We start from the raw sequence: 25,689 nt of genomic DNA, 5'->3' as shown, positions 1-25,689 counted from the left end.
AACATTTTGCCATAGATTTCATAAACATGTAAATATTAACCTTTCTTGTGTTTGGTGATAATCAAACATAGATACAGACTTAATACTACACTGAAATCTAAATCTTTATTTTTCATGATCCATTTAAAAAGAATTCCTAAATCTATAAATTTATCTTAGGTCTAAAGATCTAGAAGTAGCATATTCAATGTCAACAACAAAGTCTCCCTATTTTCCCGCCTAAATAACAGGAGGTAGATATAAATAGATTTAACATGTGCTTATGGATTAAAATTGCAAGCTCACTTCTGTTATTCATTAATGATCATATGGATATATATATCCAGTTTGAAGGTACAGTCATGCATTTTATTTATAAAATAGAATAGATTGCAGTTAATTGTAAATAATCTTGAATATTCTACGTGAACTAACTGGGTCATGTGATCCTTCCCCTTTGAATTACTTGTTGACAGTTTGAAATCGGAATATCATGCAATAACTATGTCATAATTAAAGATAATTTTGGCCATGGCTTAATCAGAGACATATAAAACTATAATATAAGTATTGAGCTAACTTTATAATGTACAAAATATGTACCGTCGTGTGTACAACTATCGGGTCAACACCGTTTGTTTACAAAGTATTTGCCGACTTGTCAGGTGATGAGTGAAGCCTTAAAATAGTTATCTTTGATCATAAAGTTATCATCTCTAAATTAAAACACAAAAGAATCATGTAAAAAGTGTTAATTACATCGATTAAATCCAATCAACAAAGGTTAACCTCATAAAGGTAAATCGATCACGTGGTGTAAACAATCTGTGTTGAACTGGTCAAATTTCACCTGGAATTTTATACCGCACGGAAAAGATTTAACAAGTCGTTTAAAACTTTACCGATTTACCATTTTTTAACTGAAAATTTTAGCACCACGGAGAAAAATTATACATCGCGGTAAGAACGATACCACCACGGTGAAAAATTATACATCGCGGGCATGCGGTCCTTTAAGGGCCTGGGGAGAACACTGCTTATACATCGATCACACTTGTGGTGATCTTGTTTTTTTGTGTCTTGAAACAAATGTATCTCCATTTCAAGGTTTATATGCAAAAATCTGACTATGAAGTTATGTTTTGAAGATAAAACTTTTTCTTCCTCTCATATCATGTCAGGTAAAACTAGTCTTTGGTCAGCACCTGGTATTCAAAAATCTAAATTAAAATTTGATGCACATGATGTATACCCCCACTCGATATTAAACATTTACATGATTTATGAAAAATTCCATGTTTAGTGGGTATAAAAAATAAATAAAACAAGTTTGCATTAAATACAAAGAGAACTAACTCTGATAAGGTGTTCCCCCTCCTCCTCTCTGACTGCCTCCATACTGTCCTCCTCTCATTGGTCCACCTCCAGAATTACCACCATAACCTTGTCCAAACTGTTGGTTCCAATCTCCTTCAAAATAATAACCCATTTATTTTAAGAAAAAAAGTCATCATTAACAAATTAACAAGAAACAGTTACCTGATATTCAACTGGGACAAGTTCGAAAAGCATCATATGGAAAAGTAAATTTTTAATGTGCTCCCATCTTTTTGTGTGGGATGTGCGGGCCTCCAAAGTTAACACTGGAAAAATTGCATGCTTTTAATTCTTGTTACCAGTTTCAAACCATTTGTGTCGTGTCAATTTAGTATACATGTTAATGTACAAGAAAGGAACCAGAAATTTTTTCACACAACCGGTCATTTTCAGATAACTTAAAAGTTGGGACCCATCTTTCAAACTGTCAAAATTATTCACACTAGACTCATAGCATCAACAAACTTGTATTGACTGTTTCATCGCATTTACTTCATGAATTTTCTTACCGTTTTTCTAAAAACGTTCAAGAACAAATTATGGAATGCAAGAGTCTCAAATTGAAATGATTTTAATGACTCAAAAACGGTAAATTTCTCAAGAATTGCTAACGCTTCTTTCATGAAGACAAAATAAAAACTGGAAGTTTCACGTTAATACTAAAGTGCAAATAATTCCATATTCATTTCTGAAGTTTGTTCTGTTTATCAAATTGACAGGAAATGATCTGATTTTTTAATTCTATTACAGTCAAACCTGCTTCAACAGCCCCGCACTTCATCAGTCACCTGCCTCTTACAGTCACTTTCAGACCCTCCCAAATGTTTTCTCCGCATAATTTAACTCTTTTCAGCAGTCACCTGTCTAACACATTCAGTGTTCACCTTAGTTTTGTACTAAATTGTCCTTTTCAACTTCTGACGACGACCATTTTGATAGTTTTAACAACCAAAATATAACCATAACTAAAAACATGTGTTAAATATCGAGGTCAAAATGAGAATTGGAACCTGTTTACAACTGGAGATAGAGCAATAAGAGGTGAAATCCTTTCAGTTTCCACTGAAAACTTCATCATCGACTTATTTATACAAAAATAGTAACTATTTCGAATGTTTTCTTCACATTCAGAACACAGGAATCCGCCATTGTCTTGTCTTGATAAATATCTTGCCATTCAAAGGCACACCTCTGATTTCATAGTAGGTGTATCCAACACCTGATAAAAGTTATTTCCAAGTTTATATGTCTACTGGCATGAATAATAACTCTTATCAATTGAAAACACTAGTAAAATGCTCCGCAGGGCGCAGCTTGATACGACCGCAGAGGTCGAACCCTGAACAGTTGGGGCAAGTATGGACACAACATTCAAGCTTGATACAGCTCTGAATTTGGATTGTGATTAAATATTTGACACAGCATAGGTTTCTGACACAGAATGAATGTGGTCTTAGAACTTAAAAATTTTATTAAATTGGACATTCACCTATTATGGTCCAATATCCAAAATCTAAATACATGGTTAGATTCAGCATATCAAAGAACCCAAAGAATTCAATTTTTGATGAAATCAAACAAAGTTTAATTTTGGACCCTTTTGATCTCAATGTGGACAAAGTTGATAACGGGGCCCAAAAATCAAAAATCTAAATACATGGTTAGATTCAGCATATCAAAGAACCCCATATATTCAATTTTTGTTGAAATCAAACAAAGTTTAATTTTGGACCCTGATTTGGACCAACTTGAAAACTGGGCCCATAATAAAAAATCTAAATACATGTTTAGATTCAGCATATCAAAGAACCCTAAAAATTCAATTTTTGTTAAAATCAAACTAAGTTTAATTTTGGACCCTTTGGACCTTTATGTAGACCAATTTGAAAACGGAACCAAAAATTAAGAATCTATATACACGGTTAGATTCGGCATATCAAAGAACCCCAATAATTCAATTTTTGATGAAATCAAACAAAGTTAAATTTTGGACCCTTTGGACCTCAATGTGGACCAATTTAAAAATCCAAAAACTTAATACACGGTTAGATTCAGCATATTAAAGAACCCCAAGAATTCAAGAATAAAACCCCATTGAAATTGATCAAGAAATAAGCAATTTATACGAAGTATCTTCTTTTGCACAATACTGTGCAATTGAATATTTCTTGCTATTGCGCAATACTGTACAATTGACAATTTCTTGCTATTGCGCAATATTGTGCTATTGGATATTTCTTGCTATTGCGCAATACTGTGCAATTGAAGATTTCTTGCTATTGCGCAATACTGTGCAATTGAAGATTTCTTGTTATTGTGCAATACTGTGCAATTGAAAATTTCTTGCTATTGCACAATACTTATTATATAATAATTTACACATCCTGTTTGGTGTGTATCTCCTACCATATCATTATTATTTGCTTTTAAATATAAATCAGAAATAACCAACTTAAAATGGAAAATTTTAAAAGAAAAAAAAAAGAAAAAAGAATAAAAAAGAAAAAAAAAAATCCCCCCCCCAAATTTTTTGAACCCCCTTATGATTCATCACCCCCAAACTCAATCCCAGCCTTCCCTTTGTGGTATGGTACCTTGCAGTACAATTTCAGAGAGATCCATACACTTGAACACAAGTTATTGTCTGGAAACTAGAAAAATGCTTATTTTTGGCCCCCAATTCCTAAACGTTTCGGGCAATTACCCCCAAACTCAATTCCAGCTTTCCCTTTGTGATATGGAACCTTGTAGTACAATTTCAGAAATATCCAAACACTTAAACACAAGTTATTGTCATGAAACTAGAAAAATGCTTGTTTTTTGCCCCTTTTTTGGCCCCTAATTCCTAAAATTTTGAGGCAAATACCCCCAAAATCAATTATAGCCTTCCCTTTGAGATATGGAACCTTGTGGTACAATGTCAGAGAGATCCATACACTTACACACAAGTTATTGTCTGGAAGTTACAAAAATGCTTATTTTTGGCCCCTAATTCCTTAACTGTTGGTACCATAACCCCCAAAATCAATCCCAACCTTCCTTTCGTGGTATTGAACCTTATGGTAAAATTTCATGGAGATCCATTCACTTAAACTAAAGTTAGAGTGCGAAAACCAATGTGTCTTTGGACGACGACGACGACGCCGTCATACCAATATACGACCAAAAAATTTTTAATTTTTGCGGTCGTATAAAAAACAATTTGCCCTTATCCCGGACATATGCGATGTCTGAGTCAGATTTTATTTTTTGAAACCTTATTTAAGAAGTCACCTCTCTTGAGCGGTCACTTTTGATACTTCCCATAAATGACTGCTTAATGCAGTTTTGATGCTTCCCATAAATAACTGCTTGATGCAGGTTTGACTATACCTTTTTAATAAGGTATGGGAATATAACATATAATAGTTGCAATCATTAAATTGAGCATGAAATCATTTTGCATTTTACGATTAAGTGTCTAATCTGGTGAAGACAATTTCACGCATGCGTATTAACATAGTAAATAAAGTACACGTTTGACTCGTGAAAATTACTTTTTTCTAAGTAAATCTAACCAAGTTTTAATTTTTCAAATACGAATTGATGATTGTCTTTGGTGAAAAGTAATGAAATAACGAAGAAAGTTGTCATCAAAGTTTATAATATTAATTCTGAGCTGTGATCACTGTCAGGTGTAAATTAAAAACGCAGGCAAATATTTATTAGGGATCACTAGCTTATATTTCCCTGAGGCATTCATATGGGTAACCTGGTATAAGAAGAGCCAATAGTATTATCATACTATACCATTTTGTTTCATATAGATTTACTCTTATGACCAATTTTATATTTTCTTAAGATTAAAAATAAAACTAGAACCTGCTTCATAGTAGAGATGCTGAAATTCCTCCATCCCGTACAACAAAAATGCATCGTGTTTAATACTAAACATGAAAATGATACATAGGCCACAAGGATTGAAAAACTTAGATTTCAACAACTCTGTTTGATTTATAATTTTCAACTGTCCATGGAGAATCATATAGACAATTGACTAATTGACCAACTGGTGCATGATTTTAAAGTAAGTTGATAAATTGTTTATTCTGTCATTTGGTTCTATCAGTGACACTTAATTTTTTACTACTACGGGAGTGTTTAACGACCTTGACTGGCTATAAAGCCATCTCACGGTCATTGTTTAATTGTATATAAGAGCCATAATTAAATGGACAATTTTGAGTTTGTTTTTTGTCACATGTTACTGTGTACAATGGAATAAAAATCCAACCATGCAACATTAATAAAGCCAAGCTTTGTTTTATCCAAGGTGTTGGACCTTTTTGACATGAATTTGAAAACCCTCATTGTACATTCTTACTTTTGTTTATTTTATCACAAAATGTATGAAGATGACATGCGGTATGGGCTTTGCTCATTGTTGAAGGCCGTACGGTGACCTATAGTTGTTTATTTCTGTGTCATTTGGTCTCTTGTGGAGAGTTGTCTCATTGGCAATCATACCACATCTTTTTTATATTTGACCAGTCTAAAAAAAAAAAAAAAAAATACAGCAAAATCTGGTGTATTACATCCATATGCTATCTTGGCAAGAGATATGGTATCTCATGACGACAAATTTTTGACACAAAGCAGTACTATCTCAACTTTCCATTTTTCTTTTTTCCCCCCAGTTCATATTTTAGCGTAGTAAGCTTCCCAATACTAACCTTGTCCACCTCCATAACCACTGCTATATCCACTGTCACCATAACCTTGGTTATATCCACCACCTTGGTTGTAGCCACCTCCATAACCACCACTACCATCATCATATCCTCCACCATAACCACTGCTGAAGTCTCCATACCCACCTAGAAACACATTACATAATACAATCTATGTCATATCCACCTAGAAACACATAACATAATACAATCTATGTCATATCCACCTAGAAACACATTACATAATACAATCTATGTCATATCCACATACATGATGAAAAAAAATTAATAATGCAATCTTTAAGCAAAAAAAAAAAATTTTAAATTGTTTGAGGCTTTAATTAAAATATTGTTTGTTTGCAGTTTACCGACCGACCCTCGAAAATCCGCCCGACTGTGAAAATTTTATTGCTTTTAATTTGAAGAAATTATTTTTATTTTTCTATTGACGCAATCAGGAACTTCTAGTCGTTTCCGGAATTGATTTAAAGTCTGGGTCGATTACACGTTTCAAGTTTGGTTTTTCTTACCTTCTTGTCAAGCGTACATGGGACCGTTTAATAATAAAGCACATGGAGATTGTTTACAGGTATCGATGAAGACATGGAGGAGTACTTTGCGCTGTCGTTTTCTGTCAATTTTAAAACAAATAACCAAAAAAATTTTAATAGTAAACTGTTTATACAGATTCAGACAGATATCATTGACGATTTGAGAACGCATGATGCAGCGGATATTCATAAAACCGACACGATAACCGTTTCAATCTGAAACAGATCGGGTACAGAATCTCTTGAGCCTGACTTTATGGAACCAATATCAATTTGTTAAACAATTTGACAGCAGCCTGAAGTATGCCATAGTTTCTATAAAACATTGTGAAGACAACAAGGATGAAACCACTTCTCCATGACTTCATGGATACCTGTAAACAAGTCAGGAAGGGCGCATTTGAAATTTATAATCGATAGACAATGCCAAATCTATAAGAAGCCACAGAAACTACACAAAGATGTAAAGAAAATGAATGGTTGGCTTGTAAAAATAAATATACTTTCTCTATGTTAAATCTATCTTCTATTGCAATGAGTATGCTCCTTTAGGATAAGGGGAGCTACCCCACTCATTGCAATTCTTCTCCCTCTTACAATATTAAATATACCCAAACAGTGTGGCTTGTGTGAATTGAATTAAAACATGTCCTTAGGAGCTATGCTGCCATTTTTTTATGCAGTCAAAACATTTCAGTACAGACCATTTACTTTTAAAGGGGTGCTATTGATTTCACCCTGAAGTCTTAAGATTTTATTTTTGGTTTTAATTAAAGCCTGATCACATCAACATATCTTTCAAAATATAACCTTATTACATATAATTAAATATTGTTAGATTTATGAAAACAGTCAGATGTCAAATATATTTTTTCAAGTTTTTTTTTTTTTTCAATTGAAAAAGATTCAATGGTTAATTTTTAGCTCACCTGGCCCGAAGGGCCAAGTGAGCTTTTCTCATCACTTGGCGTCCGTCGTCGTCGTTAGCTTTTTACAAAAATCTTCTCCTCTGAAACCACTGGGCCAAATTTAACCAAACTTGGCCACAATCATCATTAGGGTATCTAGTTTTAATAAAATGCTCCGCAGGGCGCAGCTTGATACGACCGCAGAGGTCGAACCCTGAACAGTTGGGGGAAGTATGGACACAACATTCAAGCTTGATACAGCTTTGGATTTGGATTGTGATTAAATATTTGACACAGCATAGGTTTCTAACACAGATTGAATGTGGTCTAAGAACTTAAAAATTTTAAATTGGACATTCACCTATTATGGTCCAATATCCAAAATCTAAATACTTGGTTAGATTCAGCATATCAAAGAACCCCAAGAATTCAATTTTTGATGAAATCAAACAAAGTTTAATTTTGGACCCTTTTGACCTCAATGTGGACAAAGTTGATAACGGGGCCCAAAAATCAAAAATCTAAATACATGGTTAGATTCAGCATATCAAAGAACCCCATATATTCAATTTTTGTTGAAATCAAACAAAGTTTAATTTTGGACCCCGATTTGGACCAACTTGAAAACTGGGCCCATAATCAAAAATCTAAATACATGTTTAGATTCAGCATATCAAAGAACCCTAAGAATTCAATTTTTGTTAAAATCAAACTAAGTTTAATTTTGGACCCTTTGGACCTTAATGTAGACCAATTTGAAAACGGAACCAAAAATTAAGAATCTAAATACACGGTTAGAATCGGCATATCAAAGAACCCCAATAATTCAATTTTTGATGAAATCAAACAAAGTTTAATTTTGGACCCTTTTGACCCCAATGTGGACAAAGTTGATAACGGGGCCCAAAAATCAAAACTCTAAATACATGGTTAGATTCAGCATATCAAAGAACCCCATATATTCAATTTTTGTTGAAATCAAACAAAGTTTAATTTTGGACCCCGATTTGGACCAACTTGAAAACTGGGCCCATAATAAAAAATCTAAATACATGTTTAGATTCAGCATATCAAAGAACCCTAAGAATTCAATTTTTGTTAAAATCAAACTAAGTTTAATTTTGGACCCTTTGGACCTTAATGTAGACCAATTTGAAAACGGAACCAAAATTTAAGAATCTAAATACACAGTTAGATTCGGCATATCAAAGAACCCCAATAATTCAATTTTTGATGAAATCAAACAAAGTTTAATTTTGGACATTTGGACCTCAATGTGGACCAATTTAAAAACGGGGCCCAAAATCCAAAAACTAAATACACGGTTAGATTCAGCATATTAAAGAACCCCATGAAATCAAGAATAAAACCCCATTGAAATTGGTCAAGAAATAAGCAATTTATAGGAAGTATCTTCTTTTGCACAATCCTGTGCTATTAAATATTTCTTGCTATTGCGCAATACTGTACAATTGACAATTTCTTGCTATTGCGCAATATTGTGCTATTGGATATTTCTTGCTATTGCGCAATACTGTGCAATTGAAGATTTCTTGCTATTGCGCAATACTGTGCAATTGAAGATTTCTTGCTATTGTGCAATACTGTGCAATTGAAAATTTCTTGCTATTGCACAATACTTATTATATAATAATTTACACATCCTGTTTGGTGTGTATCTCCTACCATATCATTATTATTTGATTTTAAATATAAATCAGAAATAACCAACTTAAAATGGAAAATTTTAAAAGAAACAAAAAAGGAAAAAAAGAAAAAAAAGGAAAAAAAAATAAATCCCCCCCCAAAATTTTTTGAACCCCCATTATGATTCATCACCCCCAAACTCAATCCCAGCCTTCCCTTTGTGGTATGGTACCTTGCAGTACAATTTCAGAGAGATCCATACACTTGAACACAAGTTATTGTCTGGAAACTAGAAAAAAAATTGTTTTTTGGCCCCTTTTTGGCCCCAAATTCCTAAACGTTTAGGGCAATTACCCCCAAACTCAAACCCAGCTTTCCCTTTGTGATATGGAACCTTGTAGTACAATTTCAGAAAGATCCATACACTTACACACAAGTTATTGTCATGAAACTAGAAAAATGCTTGTTTTTTGCCCCTTTTTTGGCCCCTAATTCCTAAAATTTGGAGGCAATTACCCCCAAAATCAATCCCAGCATTCCTTTAGTGATATGGAACCTTGTGGTACAATGTCAGAGAGATCCATACACTAACACACAAGTTATGTCTGGAAGTTACAAAAATGCTTATTTTTGGCCCCTAATTCCTTTACTGTTATTACCATAACCCCCAAAATCAATCCCAACCTTCCTTTTGTGGTATTGAACCTTGTGGTAAAATTTCATAAAGATCCATTCACTTAAACTAAAGTTAGAGTGCGAAAACCAATGTGTCTTCGGACGACGCCGACGCCATACCAATATACGACCACAAAAATTTTTTTGCGGTCGTATAAAAATGTGTCCGATGACCCTGCCAACCAACCAAGATGGCCGCCATGGCTAAAAATAGAACATAGGGGTAAAATGTAGATTTTGGCTTATATCTCTGAAACCAAAGCATTTAGAGTAAATCTGACATAGGGTAAAACTGATAATCAGGTCAAGATCTATCTGCCCTGAAATTTTCAGACAAATCTGACAACCTGTTGTTGGGTTGCTGCCCCTGAATTGGTAATTTTAAGGAAATTTTGCAGTTTTTGGTTATTATCTTGAATATTATTATAGATAGAGATAAACTGTAAACAGCAATAATGTTCAGCAAAGTAAGATCTACAAATAAGTCAACATGACCAAAATTGTCAGTAGACCCCTTTAGGAGTTATTGCCCTTAATAGTCAATTTTTAACAATTTTTTGTAAATTTTTGTAATCTTTTACAAAAATCTTCTTCTCTGAAACTACTGAGACAAATTTAACCATACTTGGCCATAATCATTATTAGGGTATCTAGTTTAAAAAATTTGTCCGATGACCTCGCCTTCCAACCATCATGGCCGACTTGGTTAAAACTAGAACATAGAGGTAAAATGCAGTTTTTGGTTTATATCTCTGAAACTAAAGCATTTAGAGCAAATCTGACACATGGCAAAAATGTTCATCAGGTTTAGATTTACCGGCTCTGAAATTTTCAGACGAATCCGACAACCTGTTGTTGGGTTGCTGCCCCTCAGTTAGTAATTTTACAAAAATTTTGCAGTTTTTTAATATTATCTTAGATATTATCATAATATTTAATATCTAATACTATTAATTATGATTTTAACCTTATTTTACATGATTTCCAAAGCATCAGTAAATACAGGTGAGCGACACAGGCTCTTGAGAGCCTCTAGTTTTTATTGATAACACTCTTACATTGTCTTATGAATCTTTGATATCTACATTTTCCTAATGAAAATACATTGTACTCTACTCATGAAAACTTTCTAGTAAAGAAGCATATGTCAGTGAACAATTTCTTTAAAACAATTCTAGTCATTCCTTGTTTATAAGATCTTATAAGTGTTCCAGTACTTAGTAGTATTTAATAATGTCATAAATTGGATAATCACACCATGTTATAGTTTCAATTTTGGTTGAAAAGTTTTTATCTAAAAATGCCTGTTCATTTCATGTTGGTTTTCAGTGTTTGTTTTAAAAAAAATTTCTTCACAAGAAACTTGGTTTGTGTAACTGCTTGTTTAAACTTCATTTTGGCTGATAAAATAAAATATTTTTCCTACCTACCGACCCTTCAGTCTAAAGGTACAGTCGGAAAACTGCAAACAAACATATTTTTAAGGTTGGCCTGATGTTACTTTGCCTTCCTACCCATCTTAAAACCAACATGCCCGAAAACTTTCACGACACAAATCGTTACAAATTTTTTTAAAAAGATTTTTTCCTCCTTATAATGTCGCTTTCTGGTCTAAATAATGCATGTAACATACGTTATCGACACAAAAAAATAAAATCCCTTCAACCCTACCCAACCATACGAAGCTTGGGTAGGCAATATCAAACAAATAATTTTTAAGGTTGGCCTTACATATCCAACTAAAAACTCACTAAAAAATAACAATCTTTACATATCCACCTAGAAACCAGGGGTTTTCCTGGGATTTCATGTTGATGACCAACATGAAATCTTAGGGCTCTTTCAGTAAGGCCGGGAGCATGGGGCCACCGAGCCCCCCAGAAAATCAAGCATCCAAGAAATGCACAGTAGATTTGATAGGACAGCATTTGAAGAAATAATGCTTTAAGTCCACGTCTCAGAACAACCCCTGGAAACACATTAAATAATACAATCCAAGTCATATCCAGCTAGAAACAAAATTTATAAGACAATCTTTACATATCACCTAGAAACACATTCATATCGATCTAGAAACACAATAAAGTAATAGGTCAGGGGTTAAAATCATTCTCAGGAGTGATAGATTCAGGACTTTCATATACACAAATCATGTCCCTTATAGAAAGTGATAGGTAAGGTTTTAAAATTAACTATCAGGAGTGTAAGGTCCTGGACTTTTGGTTTACAAAATTAGAATTAAAATGTCATGGACCTCAGACATCCATTACTTTGAACCTTGTACAACTGTGGACAATCCTAAATCCTGTATTGTTCATGTTCAATATCAAGAACAAAAATTATTACTTCATCAATGAGTATACAAATAAGGCAGATTTTTTCTAAAATATGGGATTCTGAGTGTGTTCAATAGAAATTAAAAGTGTTTAGTAACTTTTAGTAGCAATCTGGTGATGGTATTAAAGGCTAAAATAGGTCATATAACGAACATTGGCCTGAGGAATCACGTTTTTCTATAATCACCTTGATTACCATAGCCTCCACCCTGACCACCAAAGCTTTGACCCATGCCACCACCATAGCCGCCATAGCTACTTTGTCCTGAAAATAAAACACCAGATACATTGTACTTCTTATTAAAAATCATAAAATTCTAAAATTTACACCAGATTAATTGTACTTCTTATTAAAAATCATAAAATTCTAAAATTTAACTATTCAAAAGAATAATTCAAAACTTTATAATGTTTATCTGTGTTTACAGTTACCTCCACAAAAAAGAAAGGTCTTACCTGGATGATTTTACAGTAATTCTCTCAATGAATGTCATATATTGGGAATTTATAGTGCAAGACATTTTACTGCAAATTTTACCCTACACAAACATCTTACTTTTCACTTTAATGCATTGTACAAGGATACAAAACACAAATAATGAACACTTTTGAACTTCCTCATCTTAGGCAAAAACCTGTTTGATAAAATACAGTATATTCATGAATAAACAGTTGCAAGTCGTATTTTAACAGAATATTGTAATAAAATGCTCCGCTGGGCGCAGCTTGATACGACCGCAGAGGTCGAACCCTGAACAGTTGGGGCAAGTATGGACACAACATTCAAGCTTGATACAGCACTGAATTTGGATTGTGATTAAATATTTGACACAGCATAGGTTTCAGACACAGAATGAATGCGGTCTATGAATTTAAATTTTTTTTTAATTTACCTATTCAAACCATATCATTATTATTTGCTTTTATATATAAATCAGAAAAACCAAATTAAAATGGAAAATTTTAAAGAAAAAAAAAGGAAAAAAAGGGAAAAAAAAATCCCTCCCCCAAATTTTTTGAACCCCTTATGATTCATCACCCCCAAACTCAATCCCAGCCTTCCCTTTGAGGTATGGTACCTTGCAGTACAAGTTCAGAGAGATCCATACACTTCAACACAAGTTATTGTCTGGAACTAGAAAAATGCTTGTTTTTAGGTCCCTTTTTGGCCCCAAATTCCTAAACATTTAGGGCAATTACCCCCAAACTCAAACCCAGCTTTCCCTTTGTGATATGGAACCTTGTAGTACAATTTCAAAAAGATCCATACATTTACACACAAGTTATTGTCCTGAAACTAGAAAAATGCTTGTTTTTTGCCCCTTTTTGGCCTCTAATTCCTAAAATTTTCAGGCAATGCTTATTTTTGGCCCCAAATTCCTAAACATTTAGGGCAATTACCCCCCAAACTCAGCTTTCCCTTTGTGATATGGAACCTTGTAGTACAATTTCATAAAGATCCATACACTTACACACAAGTAATTGCCCTGAAACTAGAAAAATGCTTGTTTTTTGCCCCTTTTTGGCCCCTAATTCCTAAAATTTGGAGGCAATTACCCAAAAATCAATCTCAGCCTTCCCTTTGTGGTATGGTACCTTGCAGTACAATTTCAGAGAGATCCATACACTTGAACACAAGTTATTGTCTGGAAACTAGAAAAATGCTTATTTTTGGCCCCTTATTCCTAAACGTTTTGGGCAATTACCCCCAAACTCAATTCCAGCTTTCCCTTTGTGATATGGAACCTTGTAGTACAATTTCAGAAAGATCCATAGACTTACACACAAGTTATTGTCATACAACTAGAAAAATGCTTGTTTTTTGCCCCTTTTTTGGCCCCTAATTCCTTAAATTTTGAGGCAATTACCCCCAGAATCAATCCCAGCATTCCCTTTGTGATATGGAACCTTGTGGTACAATGTCAGAGAGATCCATACACTAACACACAAGTTATGTCTGGACGTTACAAAAATGCTTATTTTTGGCCCCTAATTCCTTAACTGTTGGTAATATAACCCCCAAAATCAATCCCAACCTTCCTTTTGTGGTATTGAACCTTATGGTAAAATTTCATAGAGATCCATTCACTTAAACTAAAGTTAGAGTGCGAAAAGCAATGTGTCTTCGGACGACGTCATACCAATATACGACCACAAAATTTTTTTGCGGTCGTATAAAAAGCAGTGTTCTTAATTTCCAGTCCAGTTTTTCGGTTAAAGAACCCTGGCCTTCTCCCCCTCCATCCCCCCCACCCGAGGGTAAAAAAAGATGACTAGCTGAATTAGGAAGAGTTATGACATGCATACTTTTTTAAGTTTGACCTGATATGAACTAATGAAGATCATTTCGTGTTTAAGACTTTCAAAAGTCATATTTTCATCTTATTCAAACAAATTATGTTATCAAGAGTTTTATTTGGCAAAAATTGGCATAAAGATATATAGAACTTAATAATTAAATACATACCTCCGCCTCTTCCTCCCCTGCCTCCACCTCTACCACCTCCTCTGCCACCACCACCACCGCCTTCTCCCTCTTTTTTGTGAGCTTTCTTAACTTCTATCTTCTTGCCATTAAGGATAAATTCTTTCTTCACTGTAATTTGAAAATGATAAATTAAGTTTTTATGATAATCAAGGAGATATAAAGAAAATGAGTGAATGCAAAGCACCAGGTAGACTCCCTCATTGGTATTTATGTCTTTATCAAATTGTCTTGTAAAATTTGGTAATAACCAATAGCCGTCCATTTTCTCGTTTGAATTGTTTCATATTTTTCTTGTCTTGGCCTTTTATAGCTGACTATATGGTATGGGCTTTTCTCATTGTTGATGGTAGGCCGGTTACTTATAAATTACATCCGCTTCATTTGTACTCTTGTGGATAGTTGTCTCATTGGCAATCATACCATATCTCCTAATTTTTATATTATTTACAGAAAATATAAATGCATATTTTTATGTTTCAGTCATATTAAAAATAATTGGCCATCAAAATGACAGGAAATTTGTTTTTTCTAACATTTTTAAGTGTCATTGTTGAAGCAATCAGTGGTCATATCAACTCCTGACAACTGCAAGCAAAAGTGAAAATCATCAAATTTCTATTTGACCACCATTTTGTCATGAGAAACAACATATAAAAATTTGAAAAATGGTTTGATGAAAGGTTCTCAACTTATGAAAAGAAACAACATAGAGCCATATTAAAATCAGATAAGACCTGTAACCCCAGATCAGCAAAAGTGAAAATCTTCAAAAACCCAATCTTTAACATCAATTGTCATGATAAACAACATATAAAAAATAATCATGTTACACTTTGATTAATCTATTTTTGTTTTATTTTCATATTATTTTTGAAAATTATGGTGTAAATATTCTGCTTATTTTGGGCGCAATGATTTACAAATGAAGTTTTTGTTTTTTGCATAAATATAAAAGAATAATGTGTCCAGGGGACACAAATTCACCCGCTTATAAAAATGCAAGAGTCAATATATATACTAATTCAAGAGTGTGAAAATGAAACATTTTGTCATAACATACAACAGTTGGAGTGTGGACAAAACAATTTTCCATTTATAAAGGGGCACAACACGAGAACGTTGAAAAACGTTCACCACCAAATTTGAACTAGATCAGGTTATGGTGGTAATAAGCATTGTGTATAAATTTCAAAACATTTTGATAACGCAAACTAAAGAACCGAAACCAATTTTGGGACTTACAGACAAACAAGGTTAATTATAATCATGATAATGCCCCCCTCTGTCTGGCTCCTAAAAATTTGAGAAGGTTTGGTTGATATGTTGTTATTGTATAGAAAAGTTAATAATTAGTTCTCTATCATTTAATTGATCATAGCAATATTTCAGGTTGATTCTTTTCAACTTAATGTGTAGCCATATTTCCTAATAAGCTAGACGGTCAGACCTCATGTAATATAATATATATATTCTACAATGTATGTAAATAAAATCTAAATTTTACTACCTTCTCAAATTTTAAATAAGTTACCCTTACAAAAAATAGTTTTCATCCTACCAAAGGTGATAATAATACAACAAAATATCAACAATAAACAAGATTTCCAGTCTACTTGATGTATATGTATATGCTATACTTACAAACACACTTGTCAACTGGATCATAATCTTCAAACTCTACAAAGCAAAAGCTCTTCTGTTTGCCTGTAGCTTTATCTGTCACCATTTCAACTTTGGCAATTTTGCCAAACTCTTCAAAAACTTCCCGTATATCATCTTCTGATGTTCCATCTTTCATGCCACCAATAAACATCTTCTTTGCAGCCTCATGAACATCTGGTTTTCCTGAATCCTATTAAAATATAAATATATAAACTGTAGAAACATTAATTTTCGTGGGGTTAAAATTTCGTGGTTTTGTCTCTATATAACTATAAGATTTCATGGGGATTTAATTTCGTGGTTTCCAGTATTTGGAAGTGATCTTATATTTAGGTTAAATTTTTGAGGGGGTTTTAATTTCGTGGATATATTCTTTCCACGAAATAAACGAAATTAAATCCTCCACGAAAAAAATCTGCTTTTACAGTAGATTCTAAAAAATAAATCAACAATGGACAAATAGATGGTACTTCATGTACTTATACAAGTAATTTATGTACAATGTATACTTGAAATTGCAGGTAATACTTACAGGTACTTGAATACGAAATAAATTTGCTAGATTCAAATTTTTTAGTCAAATGTTTAAAAAATCTCCTCTCAAGCTTCTACAAAAAATTTGGCTGATAAAAGGACATTTAATTTTGTGACAACTTGTGAAACAGACAGTGTGTACATAATTTTAAGGTTCATTATAACCTTTTAGCAAATACATGTATGGCCGTATTTACACCACAAATTTCACTCTGGGTACAACCAAACCTGTGCATCTGGAAAAGTTTAAGAGCATGACTAGACCTAGATATATAACAGAATAATAAAAATTTAACTGGAATTTGCTATTCATTTTTTTTTTATTCCTGCAGAAGGTGCCAAAATAAACTAAGTTGGGAAAGAGTTACAAGAAGCGCCCCTCATGTAAAAGATGTAGTGAGTTGTATTGATTTGAAAGGACCATAGATGGACAATAGATATCTGGAAGCAATAGGTGATTTAAACTGTGAAACTGAGTGGACCGTATCAAATGAAACTCAAGTGTTTGTTTATTTTGCTATCTTCTGCAGACTGGAGTAAAAATGCACATCAAAATCCTGGTAAGGTTTTAATTTTCTGGAACATAAACTGCAACTTTTTTATGCCTAGGTACAGCCATGCCTTAAAACTTTCCTAGATGAATTTGCTTGTCTGTACTCAGAATAGATTTTGTGGTGTAAACACAGCCATATTTTTCAATTCCTTTTGATGAACCTTAAGATTAGGGTACAGTTAGAAGTTTGAAGCCATAGAGCACAAATGGTCATACTAACATTCTTGGTACTTTCAATTACAAAAACTTTTACCAATGGCAACATAAAATATTGTCCATCGGACAAAATTTCATATAAAATATTGTCTGCCTACACAATTTTATAATGAAATACTGTCCAGGACAATATTTCATTATGAAATAGTGTCCTTGTCCATGAAATTTTGTCACCTCCTTCTGGACAATATTTCACTATGAAATTCTGTCCATGACAAGATTTCACTATGAAATACTGTCTATTATGACATTATTTCCTTGTGAAATTCTGTCCATGAAAATATTTCACTGTGAAATACTTTCCATGAAAATATTTCTTGATCAAACGATTACAAAATTAATAAACTGCTTCGCTGAGCGCAGCTGGATACGCCCGCAGAGGTCCAACCCTGAACAGTTACGGCAAAAATGGACACAATATTCAAGCTTGATACAGGTCTGAATTTGGATTGTATTAAATATTTGACATATTATAGGTTTCTGAATAAATGTAGTCAAAGAACTTGAAATTGGTTATATGAATTGAATTTATATTCAATTAAAGATTTCTTGCTGTTGTGCAATACACTGTGCTGTTGCGCAATACTTAGCAAATCTGTTGTCAGACTATAAACAATTAAAGTTCAATTTATTCTCAATGTCATATTAGAAATTTATGAAAATGTAAAGGGAGCTTACATCAAAAGATATAAACAATTCACCAAAGTTTCATGAGAATTGCTGACAGCATTTTGAGTTATTGTCCGAAAACTGGAAAATCCCCCTTTTTTTAATGAATAAAACCCCATAACTCAGAAATGTAAAATGTAAAATTTATAAAATTCTAAACGGAGCTTACATCAATAGATATAAACAATTCACCAAAGTTTCATAAGAACTGCTAAAAGCATTTTTGATTTTTTGTCTGAAAACTGGAAAATCTCCCTTTGGAAAACCCCCTTTTTTTATGAATAAAACCCTGTAACTCGGAAACGTAAAATCTAAAATATATAAAAAACGAAAGGGAGCTCATGTCAATAGATATAAAGAACCTACTGTGCAAATTTCTTGGATTTTAACCTATTTGGAATACCTTTTGACATAAATAAAATGTTTTACTGGCTTTCTGTGCCAGTAGAAGAAAGTTAGATAAATAATTATGTCGATTAACAGAAGCCTGTGTCAAAAACAGGGTCGGTTGATACCAATTTTTATTTTTTTTTTAAAGATCCAATAAAAAAATTAGGGTCGGGGCTAAAAAAAACAGGGTCGGTCGGGTTACCGGAAACACAGATTTTTTTTTTCTCGGCCTAAAATAAATCTGAATAAGTACATGTACAATCAAAATTGTAACTCATACACTACTGGATACCTACAGATACAAGGTAATGTATATGTAATTGAAAAAAAATCAAACACATAAATTTGTATTCAGAACTAAAATGTTAATTATCATACCTCTCTTGGCATAGCTCTTTTTGTTTCCACCTCACGGCCATCAATTTTGTGGGGTCTGCTAGACTGAGCATCATCTAGCATGTGTGATTTCTTGTATGTGATGAAGCCAAAACCTCTTGATCTCTTTGTCTGAGGGTCTTTCATTACAATGTGATCCTCTATTTCTCCCCACTGTTCAAAATGTTCTTTAAGTCCATCATCTGTTGTCTCATAACTTAGTCCACCAACAAATAATTTTCTGTACTGTTCTGATTCTGGATCATTTGGGTCATTGAATGGTCTATTTCGACCTCCTCTCTGAAAAAAAATAAATGCTTAAGGTAGCACAATACAAAGATTTTTTCACCCCCAATCAGACAACTTAAAACTGATGTAATTTCTTTCATCCAACTTTAAATTTTATAAATGAGGTACCAAAAGAAAGAAGAAAGATTAATCTTTCAAATGGTGAAAACGTCAATTTGACATAATTATTACATAATTAATTATTATGTAATTAGTTGCTATATTTAGATGTCCACATTTGAATGAAATTAGCTTCTTTGTTATTCATAGCATCCCAAAATATTTTATAGATTCTTGTGTAACACAGTTTGACCTCCAAAAGGGTGTCTCAGATTTTTCCTATTGTATTTCATTCTCTCATAAACCTTCAATGAAGTTTGCAAACTAAATTCATAAGAGATCACTAAATTTAATTGGGTATAAAATTTGTTCTATTGATGTTTTTTTGAAATCTGAGACACCCTTTTGAAGATAACTGGTCAAGGAACAACATGTGTGAAAATCAGGCATATAGGGGCAACCATCTAGGAGCTAAATTCATTTAAAACTACATTTTCATGACAAAAATGAATGTGTCACAATTGCATAAATAAGGATTTTCCTACTTGTACCCCATTAACTTCAATATAATTCACACATGTACCATTGGGATATTTCAGGATTGACCTTCAATCATAAATCAATTAGGTTTTGACCAGTAAGAAAGCATTCAATTTCAGCAATTCTAAATATATAGAGAAAATGCACACCCTATGCATCAAAAACCAGATCTGGCGGGAGATGTTATATCATTATAGTCAGTTGCTACTGACAGTCAGGGGTACTACTTGTACAAGTAATTTTTATTTACTTGAAGAAGTAATTATAATATACTTATATAAGTAAATTTGTAGGATACTTATACAAGCGTATTTTATTTACTTGTATAAGTAAATTATTTTTTGGCCTAGTTATGTCCATTAGGCATTCAGATTTTTTTACTTATACAAGTAAAAAAGTCATCCTATCTTCTTTTCTTGAATTCTTAGAACTTCTTTGCTCTAACAGAATTTTGAATTGTCTGTCCTTTGCAGATGTCTTTACTATTCATTTAAGTGTAATTTCATGGACAATGAAAATCTCATTTGTCTTTTATCTTTAGAACACTGCTCATTTACAAGCCCCCAAGGAGCAATTTTTTAAGGCCTTGCGCAAATACTTAAGATTTTTGCTCAATCAGTTTCTTTGTTGAATTAATGAGATGAAACATTGAACTCTTATCAAAAATTATGAGCTAACCTGAGAAAAATTGTTAAAGGCATGATTTTACATCTCAAAACTTGAGAATTTTTGTGGGATTGTAAAAAAAATTTACTTATACAAGTAAATTTTTTAGAAAATTAAGGGGAGATTATTCAAACAATATAATTAACTTGTATAAGTATATTTTATTTACTTCTTCAAGTAAATAAAAATTACTTGTACAAGTAGTACCCCTGACTGACTGATATGGTCAAAACTCCGCCCACCATGATAAACCTTTACTACTAATGATCTCAGAAGTTTAATTGCACATTGCATTTACTTTTTTCAATATGGATTTTATTCACTTAGTACATAACATAATAAATTTTGTTTTTTTATTGTTACAAAAAGTAAGTTATGCATGTGTACACAAAATGATCAGTTGGTCAGTTTAGGGGATCCTTATGGGGCATTTTTAGAATTGTAATTGTATACAAGGACAATATGGTGTTTTACACAAAGTAGATTTTGTTCAATTTTGCAGTCTGAAAATGAAATATTTAATTTGTATTTTCTTTTAAAAAGAATTCATATCTAAACATTCTCCCCCAAGAAATTCCAGTACATTAATTGTTATACAATTATATTTGTTTAATTTCTGTACATTTATATTTTGATTCCCTCTATATCTCCAAATTGTTACTTTGTTTTTTTTCTCCTGGCAGCTCCATTAGTGAAATGTATTTTTATTTGGAATTCATTATCTTCATTTTTCCATTAATCCCTAATCCACCTCTTTTGCGTAACTTTTATTTGTATTGCTTGTCAGTGGTCATAAAGCTATCAAATGATTCTATTGATTAACCACAAAGTACTGCCCACATGTTCTTATCTTGTATCAGTCAGACACGTGCATTTGTTTATAAAACTAATTATCATCAAAACTCATTAACAGTGCAAGATATGTAAATAAATTTTTCTTCTTTGGTTTTGGAATATTAAGAAGTAACAAAAAAAGCTGAAAATGATATTTTGATAAAATTTAGTTGCTTTTGAATTGTGCTACCTTAAAACCCATGTTTAGTTTAAAATCTCACGATTAAACTACAAACATACATGAATTTATAACTTTTTTGTTTAATACTCATTAAATTATTAATATAGAATCTCGTTATAATTTGCGTTAAGTGCTCAGAAGCTGGATGAACATGTATGAATTGATAATACAATAATAAAATTTACCCAAATGTTTCATACTTCTCGATTTTCATTAAAATTGGCAACTCTACATGAAATTTAACATGTTATGCCTTCACTGCAATAGTCATTCCCTCATAATGGAACCGCGTGCGTTGTAATGCCCCACGCGGATTTACTTCGACATCGCCTGTGCACAAGAAGACTGTTTATATAGTTATGTATAATTGTATTAAATTTGCTCATGATTAGTGTTTATAATTAACCGATTTCTTACCCCTCCTCCACCACCTCCTCCACCGCCTCCCCCAAAATTTCCATAACCTGGCATTGTTGTTCCTTGTTAGCGGTAGAATGGACGGTTGAAAGAAAGACCACGTGATTTGTCCGTCGGAGGAACTAGATTGCGTTCGAATAATCCCTGTTGATGTTCAAATAAAAAATTAAGACATGTTTCAATGAAACGAACATTCAAATGTTAAATAAGAAAAAAGTAAATACAAATAAAAAAGAAGAATGAAAAGAAAAGAAAAGAGCAAAAACACATAGATTCCGCAAAAGATCCAAACACGAACCTGAAAGTATTCAAATTTATATAGATCTAGCTACGACTTTTTTTTTTATTTTTCAGCCAATTTATTTTCTAAACTTATGGATTTCCTTCTTCAAATTTCGATTCTACTAAAGAAAAGGCAAACTCCGAAACTGGACACGAAAGAAAATAAAAAGTCTTAAATAATGAACGTGAACACTTTCAAGATGTTTGTTGGAATTACTCACTGGGCAACACATGAAATATGATACTCTTTCCAAACCCAACAGGCAAATTGACTATGATATTATTTCCCTCTATGATATTTTATATATAGAAGATATTTGTTCAGGTTTCAGTGTCAACTGTGGATACAGCTGACACTGAACGTTCCGAATTGTCTCTTTTACATCCATATTGTGATAAATAAGTATTCGTACACCAAAATATATTTCCAGTTCAAAATATCATTTTCCCATAATGACTGATAGCATACGTTATAGCAGAAGTCCATTACTAGTGCTCTATTAATGGACTTCTGGTTATGGCCTTAGACATCTATGTTTAATCAAATAAACAGTATCGATATCTATAAAGATACAAATAAATTTAACACATTATATTTTTTTCAAGAACGTTGAAAAAATCCTCCGCTAACGTAGGGACTTGGTTGCAGTGGTTAAAGTCAACGTAGCGTAGCAAGAATGACGGTTACCACTGTTTCGGATTTTAATTGAAGAACAGGTTGATATATTTTTTATTAACCATTTACTTTAAGGACTAATTGTTAAAAAAGGCATTCAAAACTAATTGAAAAAAGATTTGTTTGAAATGTTTATCTTTATATTTAACAGAATCCAAATTAAATTGAATCCATTGAAAAAAATATTTAAGACATTTACTTATACACAGGGGCGGATCCAGGATTTTAGGTTAGGGGGGGGGGGGGGGCGCAAACTGAAATTTTGCGAGGCGAAAATTTTTTTGAGGTAAAATTATCGAAATATTCTTTATTAAGCTGAGGACAACACATGCTTTTCAAATTTTAGGGGGCGCATCACCCGCCACGCCCCCGCCTGAATCTGGCAGGATTTTAAGGTGCGGATAGCATATACCTTACATTGCGAATAAACGGTCTAATCTTAGTTTTAAAGCAGTGCTTAGATTTTAAACGGCAATATTCTGTCAGGTTTGCATGGATGTAGAAACTTATTCAAGTCCCGGTCTAGCTAAAAGATTAAACAAAAAGAGTTACAGGGAGAATGTTGAGAGGCAGTCGGTGGACTTCAAACTATACGCTTGAGGGTTCTCTGGGTTATAAAGATAGATATCTTAGGGTATAGGACTCACAAAATAATTGTTAGTTCGGCTCTGTGTCGTATTAAATTACGCAAGCACGTCCCGTCGAGATTGGTACGGTAAATCTTATGTCCCGCCATGTAGGAAAAGTATCACGTGTGTTTTCTGCCCTTATCCAACACATCTTCGTTTATTAGTATCAGTCCTAAGTTCCTTCATCCTAGTCGACCAATTAACTTTGTATAACATATCTATAAGATTTGCAGTGGCGGATCCGGGGGGGGGGGTTCCGGGGGTTGGAACCCCCCTCTTTTTTGGACGATCAATGCATTGGAATGGGGACATATAGTTGGAACCCCCCACTTTTATAAATGGCTGGATCCGCCCCTGATTTGTATGTTATTTGTTAACAGAATATGCATGCAACCAATCTAATTAAAATATAGAACTCGGATTTCGTTATACTACATCCGAGTTCTATATTTTAATTAGATTGCATTTTTTAAGAAATGGATGCTTGAAACATATTTTATTTGATCATTTTAAAAAAAAAAGACTTTTTGTGAACGTCGCATGCAGAAGTTTCCGTAGATATTACTTTTTCCAGTGAATGCTTCGTCTGTTGATATATACTGTGAACGTTTTGTGTATATTTAAATATATTTACCTATGTTGAAAGACGTGTAAAATGTCAAATCATAAAAATACAAATTGTTTAGTTTCAAAGAAAACTTGTAAGATTTCCACAGCTATATTTGTTGAATAGGTGCAATTTGGGTACTCGGTGCAATTTTGGTATTGTAACGTTATATCTAATTCTAATATGACGTTCTTTAAACGCTTTGAGTACACGTCCGTAGTAAAATATGAATATATTGTTTGGGCTGTTCCGATCATACTTCCACGTCATATGCGTTTTTCATGAATGAGTTACCCGACGACGGTCATTGAACGATGACGTAAGAATACAAGCATCATAGTTTTACGGGAAAATGCACGATTGTGAAACCGAAACAAGGAAACAAAAACAATCGATGATAAAATTGATATAAACCAATTTTTTTTTTTACATATAAGTAAAATTACCATTTAGATTCATCCATATGCCGATGCAAACCTATCAAATACGTTATTGCTTTGTTCCGTTCTTTTACGTCAATATAATAGTGTGTTTATTTACTGGAACGGCACTTGAAATATTTGCCTTCACCTAGACCGCTTCGATCCAAACTAATTGCCGTATTTGTTCTATTAGAATAGAAATAATTCATGGGGGCTTGAATTTATACTGATTCCCAACCCCCACCCCTAAATCCGCCTCTGTTAACGCTGACCAGATATTTTATCTACAAACAATGGGAAAATAGAGAACTCTTATTAGTCTGATCATCTAGCAAAAATAACAAAGAACAAACCATAAAAAATAAAGCCAGCAGAAGCCTTGGTTTCATCCACCGAAACCTACATATCTGCTCTATAAGCACCAAAGAGCAAGCATACAAAACTCTAGTAAAGCCCAAACTAGAATACGCCACAACAGTATGGGACCCCTATCATCAAAAACATATTGATCAAATTGAAAAAGTTCAAAGGAGGGCTGCGCGATACGTCACCAAGCGCCACAGAAACAGATCAAGTGTCACGGACATGATCAACGAATTGGGCTGGAAAAGTCTCCAAGAACGGCACAGAGAGGCCAGGCTCGCAATGATGTATAAGATCGTCAACGATAAAGTAGCCATCAACAAAGACATGTACCTCCAAAGGCCAACTAGACTATCCAGACACACACAACAGCATGGATACATGGTACATAACAAATACTGTAGGAAATGGTCCTTCTTTGTGAAAACCACCAAAGACTGGAACAAGCTTCACCCGGAGATCGCCACATTACAGTCACTTGAGGCATTCAAATCTCAAGCGACCAACCTTACCAACTAAAGATGAACATTTGCTATTATCCTGTTTTTAACCATGCAGAACCAATTTTGCCAGTTTGATTCAGAAAGTTGATGATGTGGGCAGTATATGGAACAAGATGGAAGAAGATAGTATTTGAGTCTGGTGAAGAAGAACC

The 25,689-nt window shown here is 33.2% G+C and overlaps 1 protein-coding gene across 2 annotated transcripts in view; it reads right to left on the bottom strand.

The window, feature by feature from the left end:
* Positions 1 to 22,167, bottom strand: part of LOC127729072 (heterogeneous nuclear ribonucleoprotein 87F-like) — a 49,107-nt gene extending 26,940 nt beyond the window's left edge. The window contains exons 1-7 of one of the 2 annotated variants that reach the window (XR_007994488.1): positions 22,056 to 22,145; positions 19,073 to 19,369; positions 16,312 to 16,522; positions 14,650 to 14,778; positions 12,370 to 12,447; positions 6,069 to 6,212; positions 1,336 to 1,449 (exon numbers count right to left, since the gene is read on the bottom strand). Coding sequence is in view for 1 of the 2 variants with exons in the window: in XM_052236723.1 (XP_052092683.1) it covers positions 1,336 to 1,449; positions 6,069 to 6,212; positions 12,370 to 12,447; positions 14,650 to 14,778; positions 16,312 to 16,522; positions 19,073 to 19,369; positions 22,056 to 22,109 (1,027 nt within the window). In the remaining variant the exon portion in view is untranslated. Of the gene's footprint in view, positions 1 to 1,335; positions 1,450 to 6,068; positions 6,213 to 12,369; positions 12,448 to 14,649; positions 14,779 to 16,311; positions 16,523 to 19,072; positions 19,370 to 22,055 lie in introns of both variants that reach the window. The other variant, XM_052236723.1, reaches the window with a different exon arrangement.
* Between the last annotated feature and the right edge of the window lie 3,522 nt (positions 22,168 to 25,689).

This window comes from Mytilus californianus, unplaced genomic scaffold, assembly GCF_021869535.1.
Source record: "Mytilus californianus isolate M0D057914Y unplaced genomic scaffold, xbMytCali1.0.p SCAF_2, whole genome shotgun sequence".
Lineage (NCBI taxonomy): Eukaryota > Metazoa > Mollusca > Bivalvia > Mytilida > Mytilidae > Mytilus > Mytilus californianus.
This window is presented reverse-complemented; position numbering and strand designations above follow the sequence as displayed.